General features: G+C 42.0%; 1 protein-coding gene across 3 annotated transcripts in view; it reads left to right on the top strand.

Moving 5' to 3' along the window:
* cabin1 (calcineurin binding protein 1) overlaps window positions 1–12,103 on the top strand; it is a 218,712-nt gene that overhangs the window by 86,565 nt on the left and 120,044 nt on the right. For all 3 annotated transcript variants that reach the window (XM_055655959.1, XM_055655957.1, XM_055655960.1), the window contains exon 27: window positions 925–1,688. In XM_055655959.1, coding sequence (XP_055511934.1) covers window positions 925–1,688 — 764 coding nt within the window. The remainder of the gene's footprint in view (window positions 1–924; window positions 1,689–12,103) is intronic.

Raw genomic sequence — 12,103 nt, 5'->3', positions numbered from 1 at the left:
TTATTGTACACTACTTGGTTAAGTATAAATAATAGTAATAACTTAATCTTTGTGTTTTGCCGATAATTGCATCATGAAACTGTTAGTCATGTAATTAGTAAGGAGGGTTTTAAAAAAAATTCGAATGCCTTGTTTCTGATCATCGATAAATGTAGAACAGTGTCAATTAAGTAGGTTTTAAGGAATTTGATTCTGTTGACATGTTATTGTTCTGGCAAAACTTTTTAAAAACAATATGATAGGTGTGCAATGATGATTGGGTTTTGCAAAGTTTCTGATGTCAAACTGATTCTTAGAGAACTGTTCTCCCTCATTTTCCTATCTACTCATCTCCTTATTGAAAATGGCAATAGTGTGCAAATTGTACTCTGAACTGCACGGACTGAAATTATGTTGAGGAAAAATGAGAAAATCACAAATAATAAATTGACTTTTCTGATCACTAACATTTGTGCTTGAATGCTGCAGATGAAATATTTGGCTCAGTGGCTGGGAATGTAACCTCAATTTGAGCTAGGCCATTTAGGAGAACATTTCGTACGCGTAGAAATCTGGACTATGTCCCAAAAATGGCATTGAATTTGGAGATCAGTTGAAACTAGAGACTGAGGAACAGATTTTCATTCAGTAAGGGTGGCACAGAATGTAACGCAACGCAACAAGCTTGAGATACAAATTTCCTTCCAGAAACGTAGAAATCACTACAGTGTAAGGACATTCAATCGAAGCATACCGCAGGTGATTATTTGGATAGTTGAGAATTAAATAATTGTAAGGTTGTGGGGAATGAGTTGAGGAATGGTTCTGGCTGAATGGTTCTTGAAGAGAGCAGAATCGGGCCAAATAGGCAACTTCCATGTTGTAATGATTCTATTATTCCAAAAACTGCAACCTATAATTGAATGACTTGTGTTTTATTTTCAGAGAGAAGTCAAGATAGCGTGATTTTGGTACTTTCTGACTCTAGCTCGACCCAGGACGTTTTCACAGATGCAGCCAGTTCCCAGGACAGTAGCAAGAAGATTCACTCTGGTAAAGGTAGTCCTTCATCTTCCTCAACCGTGGAGGCTGCTGTTTTATCCAGGGAGAGCCATGGAAAACTAGAAGAAGAAGATTTTGGGTTACGAATGTCATCGGAGGATTGTAGAGCAGGCAATGCAGAGATTACAGACGCCATTGATGCTTTGACTTTGAGGCTGGCTGAACGTACAGGTCACAGAGCACCTATGGAAACTGCTATACCATCAAGGGAGAATTATAGGAAGCTGGAAGAAGAGGATTCAGTGGGACGAGTCTGCTCTGAGCTTTGCAGAGGAAGCAATATGGAGATCAGTGAAGGCATAGATGCTCTGGCTTTGAGACTGGCAGCACAAGCAGGGGCAAAATTGCATACTGAGTCACAGTGTCAGATTGGCATCACAAGCACAGCTATTGTCACTCCCACCAGGACCACCTCCTCATCTCTCTGTGACTCAAAAAAGAAAACAACCGAACCTCCAGGAGATACAAAAGACACCTACAGATTGGAGGACCTCCCTCAGAGCCTGCCAGGAGATGAGAAGGAGCAGCGCCGAGTCTTGATCGAGCAGTGTACTAGAGCACTGCATCTGTGTCTCAGCCGATTCCCTCAGCACTACAAGAGTCTCTACAGACTGGCGTATCTATACATTTACAGCAAGACACACAAGGTAAATGCATGTGATTAATTTAGAAAGACATTCTGCTTTTTTTTTTTTTAACATAAATTCCTGCTTGAAAAGGTCAACTTTGTGTGACTGAAAGGACTTGATTAACATGAGGAATGTTAAAACGTTGACAGTTGATGCTGGGAAGGGATGAGAATTTTTTAGAACAATTACTGGCCACTTTGGGGACTTGGCTGAGAAATTCTGTTCTGTGGCTTTTTTTTAACTTGTGCGGCATTTTCAAATTTTATCTTAAACCTGGTCATTCCATGCTTAGCGAATGCTGTCCCCTGGTGTTCCATGTGTCTAATACACGTATACAGTACAAATAACTCAGTGGGGGGGAAAAAGCAGTGACATTAAAAAGCATGATCAATTTCACTATTCTGATTTTGTTCCAGCATGAATGTGGCACTGACCTAAACTGAAAAAGATCTTATGTGGATATCAGACGTTGCATTACGTAATGGACCCAAACCTACCTGGGCCACTGCTGGGATATCTACTAAGGATGATTTCGGCAATGCTGGTCATTATTCGTGAAAGTAGCTTCCTGTTAGAAAGCTATACTGTTCAACCACTCTGTCATAGGCCCCTCTACTGCCATGCTGAGACCTCACTTAGGGGTGGCACTATGGTACGGTGGTAGAGTTGCTGCCTTACAGAGCTAGAGACATGGGTTTAATCCTGACTATCTTCTTCTTGCGTATGGCGTGCACAGCCTAAAGTTGTAGGACAACTTGTTCTATTTGATCTTATTTGATTGTGCACGCCAGGTTGATTGCATTCGTCGAAACAGGGCGGACCACGTGAAGGATGCAATCTTCCACACCATCCTGACTATGGGTACTGTCTCTAGGGAGTTTGTACATTCTCCCTGTGACCGCTTGGGTTTCTCCGGGTGCTCCGGTTTACTCCCTATTCCAAAGGTTTACATGTTAATTAGCTTCTGTAAAATTGTCCCTATGTGTGTGGGATAGAATTAGTGTACGGGGTGATCCCTGGTCAGCACGGACTCGGGGGTCCAAATGGCCTGTTTACACGCTGTATCTCTAAAGACTAAAAAAACTGAAAAAAACACTTCCTTCCAATAACCTTGGGAGGATGGATATCCTCATTCCTCCCAAAGATGAACGTCCATTGTTCCTTGATACAATGTATCCTTTGTTCTCTCTGAATAATTACTCAAAATTCATCTTCATTTGAGAGCCTAAATTCACTATATATCATACTCGTAAAGGAAGTAAATGAGATGAACTTTGGTACAATGTGCTGGGATGACTGGCAGATTTAGTGGTATATTTCTAGGCAATTGGATGGTTGTTGTTTGAAGACTTCATGTATAATTTAGTTTATTATCACATGTACCTAGGTACAGTGAAAAGGCTTTTGTTTACTTGCTATCCAGTCAAAGAAAAGACTATACCTAAATACAATCAAGCCGTCCACAGTGCACGGATAAAGGGTACAACATTTAGTACAAGATAAAGTCTGATTCAAGATAATTCAAAGGTCTGCAATGAGGTAGATGGGAGGTCAGGACCACACTCTAGCTGATGAGAGGATCATTCAATTGCCTGATAAACGCTTGGAAGAAACTGTACCTGAAACTTGAGGTATGCGTTTTTAAACTTCCGTACCCCTTACCTAATGGGAGAGGGGGGGGGGGGGGAGGGGGGGGGGGGGGGGGGGGGGGGGGGGGGGTGAGACTGATCCTCCATTATGCCAAGGCAGCGTGAAGTGGAGATGGAATCAATGGAAGCGAGGTTGGATTGCATGATGGTCTGTGCTACATACGCAATTTTTTTGCAGTTTTGGATGGAGCTGATCCCAAACCAGACTGTGATGCATCCCAATAAAATGCTTTCTATGACACATCTGCAAAAGTTGGTGATGGTTGTTGGGGACGTGCTGAATTTCCCAAGTTTTCTAAGGAAGTGGTGGCGTGTGTGCTTTATTGGCCATAGCTTTGATGTGGCTGGTCCAAGACATTGCTGGTGATATTTACTGCCAGGAACTTGAAGCTATCGTCCATCATTGCCATCAATACTGCTTTGCCTCCTGAAGTCAATAACAATCTTCTTTAGATTATACTGGTCAGCTAATTGCCTTTTCTTTGTCCTATCTCTAATGCCATATATATATTTCCAGTGAAGGGCACAGTGCAAAGTGAGCTAGCATGTGCAAGATCCTGAACCACTTATGGGGCATTCTTGAGCAGTGGAAAGATCAAAAGGTGTTACACAATCTACCTCTCACTGTGGTCACAGTATATTTCGTCATGTTGCCTCTTGATAAGCTGTTAGTGGGTAGAGAGGCAGGTTAGTTTTCCAGATTATCAATTTCACCTTTACCCCATGGAAGCAAATCACGTTCATTCACTGACTGGGGTTGAAAGTCATGCCTGAAAACAGCTCCTCATATTAGTTGTAATGGTTGTCTCTGCTGTTGTGAGAAACTCTTGCATGCTGCACAGCAATGTGCCATGTGCTATATGGAGACCACTGTTTTCCCTTTACTTTCTCCTTGGATTGGCATGGTTCCCTGGATGTCTGGCAGTGTTATTCCATGAGGATCTATGAACCAAGGATATGGGTGTTTCCGTAAATAAGGGTACCAACCTGTGACATGGGTGGCCAAATTAAATCATAATGAAATGCCACAGGATTAAAAATGGGCCTAATTTGTGCTTAAAATCAACTAAAATTTGTCCAAAATTTAACACTTTCAAAATTTGAAATAAAACAAATGAAACATATAAGACATATGGGACACTTACTGATTTCGAAGCTCCCTTACAAAATGTCAGCACCTAACCCACCAGGGTTCACTCCAGGGTCATTATAATTGCGTTGTTTGAATTTTTTGTTTTAATTGCGACGAGTGCAAATAAACCCCATTATAGCGCTATAAATAGCATTGACAACAGGAGGGACTTCAGAATGAGACCGCTAAAATAGGTGAGCAAACTAGATTTTAATTTCATGATTTGAAGTTCTATTCATTATTAAGTATTTCAAAGCTTAAAGCTTAAACACAAAATATAACAATAAAAAAAGAAACAAATATAAAAACGGTTTACACGTGACACATTTATACGTGGCCAAAGGGGCACCGTACTCGCGTTCTGCTGCAAAAACCTGGGACATCAGAAAACCATCTAATCGGTGATAAATGATTAAAAAAAATCATAAGCATAATCCAAATTTGGCTTGTATAGTTATTTAATTGCAAAATTAATGTAATCTTTCTGGTATAAATTCGCCGAAGGATTTGATGAAATCCTGCTGGAAAAATGTCACAAAAAAAAGGCAAGAAAACATAGGGACATATCTGATATTTTTCTTTGTAAAAACAAATTTATTTATTTTTGCTTCATCTCATTATTTTGGCTACACACCATGATCTATACTATTTAAAATACAGGATATGAAACAATGGAAATATTACATAAGAAACAGGGAAATAACCTGGAAGTATGGATACATTCAGTTTCAGTACTGACTGCTGTATTTACCCATATCCATTGGCTCAAAACAGCAAATGAAGATTCTGCAGTTGTCCTACAGCATTGTGAACTCCCTCCAGTTTCTTCCTCTCACTTACATTCTTGGGTCAAGTTATAGAAGCCAATAAATCTATCAACCCCAACATCTTTGGGATGTGGTAGCAGACTGGAACAGATGGAGGACACTACTGCAGTCACAGGGAGACCATGCAAACCCCATGCAGACAAATCAGGATTAAACCGGGTTTGCTGGACTTCTGCGGAGGCAGCTCTGCTAGCTATGTCACTGTGGTGTCATGATCCATTTGTTGGATAAGTATTATAGATACAGTTCAATTAAAAATGAATGGTTCGATAACAAATCACAAGTAATAAAGATCAGCATTTACCAGTGAAGATCTTTCGAAATCTGCACAAAATGTTTCTCTGCATCTGAGTTCCCTATTGCTGCAATACATTAATCATAGAAACATAGAAAATAGGTGCCGGAGTAGGCCGTTCGGCCCTATGTACCAGCACCACCATTCAATATGATCATGGCTGATCATCCAAAATCAGTACCCTGTTCCTGCTTTCTCCTCATATCCTTGATTCCATTAGCCCCAAGAGCTATATATCCTTCTTGAAATCATCTTCTTTCCGTGGATGGTGAAGTGATGCTCATAGTCAAAAGTCCAGTTAAGCCTGTGACAATAGAACCCTTCATTGTTTTTTCTGGATACCATGAGTTCTTGCTTATCTTCTTGTGAAGTCTAATTTTCAAAAGGCAGACAGAATTCTAACAGAATGAAGCTATTTATCAAGGAATAAACACTTATTTTGCAAGAATTTTATAATTGGAGATATAGTCCTGTGAATTATAATGCAAATTATATTATGGGGAACAACAACTTATGCCACTGCATTCATATTAATGAATACACTTTAAAAATTATCAATTCTTTAACTTTTTCTCTTGAGTTATGTTAATTCGTAATTCAGTCTGGTGTCTTTCTCAGCTTCTGTTTTGATCACAAGAAAACAAGATTTTTTCTCACTTTTTGCAACTTCCAGGGTGCACAGAAGGAAAACTTGCTTTTACTCCTCTGTTTCCGCTCGACTTGTCAAATCACCAATCACAGTTACTGCATAGACAGAGAATATTTTCCCATCCCCACCTTGATGCTGCAACTAGATTTTGTTCCGTCTGTAATGAAAACGCAACATGCTTTCCAGCATCTACAGTCTTGCTTTTGTCCTTTTGTTCAGCTGCTTTTGGCCTATTGTGTTAAATGAAGACCATCCAAATAGCAAATGGTGTGATCATCTATGGTACGTTTACATTGTAGTATAAGGAGGCTGCATGCTTTTGAGTTGCCTGGTTTGTTTCAAACCTAGATTGTTTGTCTTGCTGGAAGCTAATTGTTTGTAAATTGGTTAATGTCACTAACAGTCAGGCAAAATTATGATTTCAATAGACATTATTAACATAAAATCAAAACAAAGTCTAACCCAAATCAAAAAGGTAAAATCTGAATGCCATTGCATTAATGGTAGATAATATTTAATATATTTAAAATTAGATTCTTAAATGCCCTGCATATAATTACTATTTCTATGGTTGTTTGAAGCCGAATCGCATGCCTAAATGATGTCCAGCTGCTGATGCTGACCTACTGCTTGTGGTTACATAAGAAACTGCCTATGCTGAGATCTTGAGTAAAACAGTGCTAGATTAACTCATTCGATCAGGCAGCATCCCTGGAAGACTTGGATTAGCGGCATTTTGGGTCAGGACACTTCTTCAGGCTGCTTGTGAGGAGCCTCGGAAAGGACTGAATAATGGGGAGTGAGATACAATAGAGGTATTTGGAGATGAGTTCGGGGGGGGGGGGGGGGGGGGGGGGGGAGGAGCATGGAGAAACAATGGGTCCGCCAGGGTGATTCTGCTTGTGGATTTTGAGGAGGAGATGGAAAAGGGCACTGCGGGGTTGGGGAACTATAAGGTTGGAGGCTGCAGAGGGGAGATTGCCAAATGTGATGAGATTGTAACGGTCTTGGAGATGAAGGCCTGGTGTTCTGTGGAGTCATGGTCGAGGGCTAAGTGTGAGGCGGTGTCTGTGAGCTGGCACCTGGCCTCAGCACAGTCGAGGTCAGCCTGCCAGACTACAACAGCAATTCCCTTGTCCACAGGTATGATAACAATATTAGGATTGTGCGAAGGCCTGTGCTTTCAGAGGAGGTAGATTGGAGTGGGTAAGGGGAGTGGAGAAGTCAAGACCGTTGATTTTGCACCAGCAGTTGGAAATAGAAAGGTTAAGAAAGGGTAGAAGGCCGTCAGGAGGTGTCCACGAGGAGAAGAAATGTTGGAGATGGGAGACGGGGTCGTTACTAGAAGGCAAGGACTCCTTGCCCGGGAAATAGGGCCGGAGGCAGGGGTGAGAGAAGAAGAGCTCAATAAAACGTGTTTATCCTGTGCCATAATAAAACTAATTTCATCCAGTGCTGATGATGGATTTTTATGCTGCATTTCCTGTCCAAGAATGGGCAGTGTGATAATAGATGCAGATGCAAAAATTGAAGCTATAGATATAAAATAAGAATAGAATTAAAGCAAAAAAGTGATCAAGTCAAATGAGGAAACCCCCATAATTCTTGAGAACGTTGAAACTTAAAAAAAACTTATTCAATGTATTGATATTATAAATCCTGCCACTGATAACATTTACTCTAGATGATTCTTGTAAATATCTGGCGGCTATTCCCAAAATGTCAATCATCAACTATTTGCCAAGTATTTATGGCTGCAGCTTTCAGCTTGCCTTTGTTCCTTCTGTCCTTGCTGAATTCCTGATAGAGTGGGCTGTCAGCAGCCAAGTAAATCCAATGCAACAACTGCATTTCCATGAAATGGTTAACATAGTTCTTCCATCTTTATTTGACCTTAGTGATTTTGTTTCTTGTCCTTTTACACTTTTTTTATTTTATATTCTGCTTTTCATGTCATTTATTGTCTCTGTCCTTACTGTTTTAAATCGTATTTTTGTTTAGACCTGGGTTTTTGTGAAAAGCGCTTTGTTGCATTCAATTGTATGAAAAGTGCTATACAAATAAAGTTATTATTACATTGAAGAAGTTGGAGCACATTGTACATCTTGACTCATTGTCCTGGTGGTTTACCTTTTCCCAACAGCAACAGTAGCCTTTCTATACCTAGAGAAAATAATTTTACATTCAAGCCCTTTTAACAATGGGTTAATAGATTCTCTGATCTTAAGGATTTCTGGATTTTCTCCCTTGTTGCCTTTTAATAACTATTCTGAATTTGTGGCAAAGATGGATTTCCACGCTGTTCATCACCCGTCTGTGACCTCAGCCAGTCAGTCATTTTTAACCAAGTCATTTTTAACCAAGGCTTTTTGATCCAATGAGACTTTGATCCTTTCCTAATTCAGAGCCTTCAAGCATATTCCAGCTTGGATCGCTGAGCCAGGGTCCCGTCCCCTCCAGCATTTTGCCGAGCCAGGTGCCCCGCTCATCCAACTACCGAGTCTAGGGTTCTGTCTTCTCCAGCCTCTCAAGTGGAGGTCCCATCACCTGACCGAGCCGGGGCCCAATCTTCTCTGGCCTGCCGTCCATTCATGGGCCCTTGCCAAGTCAGAGGCCTGGACCTCCCCGTGGATTTGTGCAGTTGAGCCCAGACTAATGTTGGCTCTATTTGGATCGCCAGTGGCAATGCAAAAGCCTGGTGATACAGAACATTTAATGGGCCTGGATGGAAGAATGTGGATGTGCAGAAAATTAATTGCCTCTCTCTTGATAAGTAAGTCAGTAGGCTGGAACTGTCTCCTATATAACTGTTCAGGGTTTATAAGAGGATCTGGCCAAAGGCTTTTAAAATTTGTTTAAGAATTTGATCTTCAAGAAGGAGGAGTTCAAGGTGACTCGGGCCAGAGAGGTGATGCTGTACAGGGACTCCAAGGTGGCTCAAGCAGGGGTGGAGGTGAAAACTGGGAGGAAGTGGAGAGCCGGCAAAGCCGTGCTGCAAGCAGAGTCCCGGATACGCCACAGAGTCCTGGTGGGAGCAGTGACTCGGGGAAGAGCAGGCCTGGGAATCTTCCCATCTCCCCAGTTTGACAAGGCCAAGGGGAAGGAGAGGCGCAGGGTGGTCCAGGAGGAAATGAGGGCAGTGGTGGAGGAGGAGAGGTGTACCAGAGCAGTTGGATTGAGGCAGCAGGGATCCTGGACAAGGTGGGAGCAGGCCATGGACCGAAAAGTCACATGGACTGAGCTCTGGCAGGCTGAACCACAGCGCATCAAGTTCCTGGTCCACATTGCTTCATCTGGGGCAAGGCGGAATCTCCAGATTGCCCCAATGCTCAGGCAAGGGGACGTTGGAACACATCCTGAGCTGTTGCCCAAAGCTCTTGGGCAGGGCCGGTACACATGACCAAAAAGGTTTCAAACCCTTGAAGCCATCAGCAACTCAGCAGCTGCAGACGAGAACGCCCCACCACCCAGATGATCACCGTCTGGAGGCCGGAGGCAGCTGCCAAGAACCACAGCAGCCAGGAATCCATCAGGATCCTGGCGACTGCGCAGGACTGGCAACTTTCCGTAAGAAACAGCTGTCCCACAGCACATAGACCCTGAGGCCGTCTCAGAGCTTGTTGGGGCTGGCCCATGAGAGGAAGATGACCAAATATGAAGAACTGGTCATAGACTGCCGCAAGCAGGGCTGGAAGGCAAGGTGTATGCCCATCGAGGTTGGCTGCAGAGGTTTTGCAGGGCAATCGCTCTACAAAGCCTTGAGTGCACTGGGCATCAACGGAGTGGCAAGGAGAAGGGCCATCAAGAACACCACAGAGGCAGCGGAGAAGGCCTCGAGATGGCTCTGGATCAGGAGAGGAGGTCCATGGGGAGGAGCGAATGCCACCTGAACACAAGTCGTGGTCTGATCAACCACGGCTGGGTCGCCTGGGTGAGGGTGTCTGATGTTGAAAGACCCGAAACACCCAATGACCCCAGGTTACATCACTGATGATGTGTTCAGGAGCATCTATCGATGTATTTGTATCAATCGAAAGTAGGCTGGAACTGTCTCCTATATAACTGTTCTGGGTTTATAAGAGGATCTGGCCAAAGGCTTTTAAAATTTGTTTAAGAATTTGATCTTCAAGAAATTAAAATATAAATGTGTGTATGTTTGTGCACCTTCCATCTTGCTCGAATTCGGTTAAGGTATAAACGAGATTACCCAATTCACCTGCAATAATTTTTTATAAACTCTAATTTGAAATTTATCATCTATTCTTTTTGTAGCTAACAAGCTAACTGCCTATCAAGGTTGGGTCATGACATTGGAGTTGTAACTGGTGGATGAGATGAGAAGAGGGAGGAATATGATTTTGCATCCATGGAAAATGTTCCCTCCTGCACATGCTTAATCCATCCCATAGTATGTGCGACTGTTTTTCTTTGGGTCCTATTTTCCAGTTAATACTTTCTACATGATTCGCCAGTTGTGGTTCATTACATGAACCACATGCTGTTCATGATGCTTGGGCACCTTGGGGTGAGACCATTCCTTTTCCTTCCTAGAAGGGCAAGAGTGGGCAAGTGGATCATATTGACAGCATGGTGGACTGCATGAATCTGTGCAAAGTGAATCCACAGTTTCCTCTGCGATCTGCTCAAGCACTGTGTTGCTATTTTCTCTAAAACGGTTGGTTTGCTGTGTACATGTAATATTACATCAACATTTGATGCAGGACAAGTTAGTGACTGAGTAATTAATAATCTGTAAATTGTTTGGATGACACTTTCTCTTTAGAAACTGACTGTACTTAAATATAAAGGAACATTAAATCTTGATTGTAAACAGGTTTTTCTGCTCCCAACCTTGTGTCTATAGTGTAACCTTTGCTATGGGTGCTTTGGGCTATCTGCTTTTGGTAATCCATGTTACAGAAGCTTACAAGAGAATGTACAAACTCTGTACAGCAGCACCCGTAGTCAGGATTGAACTCGGGTCTCTGAGACTTCCTGGAAGACTTTGATAATGTGATACTCAGTTGCACACATACTTGAGATTGTTGTCACAGTCTGCTCAGTCATGCTCCAGATCCTCATATTTCATATTTCTTTATGCCGTAGAGGGCTCGTTGACTCTATTCTGGCTCACACCGCAGTTCTGTTCCTTCCCTAATTTTAACTGTAAACTGTTCTCTCCACATCCCACTAATTTGCCACTCCCGTAAATATGGTGGGCAACTTGTCATTGGAATGTCCAGAGTTTGGCATCAATGGAGTATTAATGCAGTGCTATATTTTTTAATGATATTTATGTTCATAATCTATGACTTTTTCCTTTTAAGCAATGTGCATTGAGGGGCAGGCCAATGAACTGGCTTGGAAGAACATGAGGAAAATATGGCTGAAGTGGATGAAGCCTGAGGTTTAACAACTATCTCTAGTGATTGTCTCATACCACTGGATGGTGTACCTCCCTTCAGCCAGTTCTCCTGACAATATCCTGTGAATTAGCTCTTCAAAGCAGTATTAAAAGCAAGAAAGTCAAAATGTACAGAAATAGAGCCTTGATGAGTACCTGTAATTATCACATTGAAATGAAATTGATTGTGACATACTCCTGTTTCAGCTGAATTAAAGATTTGTGTATAACTTGCACAGAGCAATGTCAAGCATCTATTTATAATGCAGTTTTGAAGCATTTAATACTAGTGGTTAATCAACATCAAAAGGCGATCATTATCATTATGGAACTACTTTGACCAAAGTTGGCCCATTGTATATTTGATGGGCATGTAGTAGAATATGAATGAATTGGGGACAGCTGATATCCCATAATTGGTACATATGAGCATACATACGAACCAGAACTAGGCAATTTGATCCTTTACACCGGTTC

Source organism: Leucoraja erinacea, chromosome 25 (assembly GCF_028641065.1).
Source record: "Leucoraja erinacea ecotype New England chromosome 25, Leri_hhj_1, whole genome shotgun sequence".
NCBI classification, from domain to species: Eukaryota; Metazoa; Chordata; class Chondrichthyes; order Rajiformes; family Rajidae; genus Leucoraja; species Leucoraja erinaceus.
Note: the sequence above shows the minus strand (reverse complement) of the source record. Positions and strands in the feature narration are given on the sequence as shown.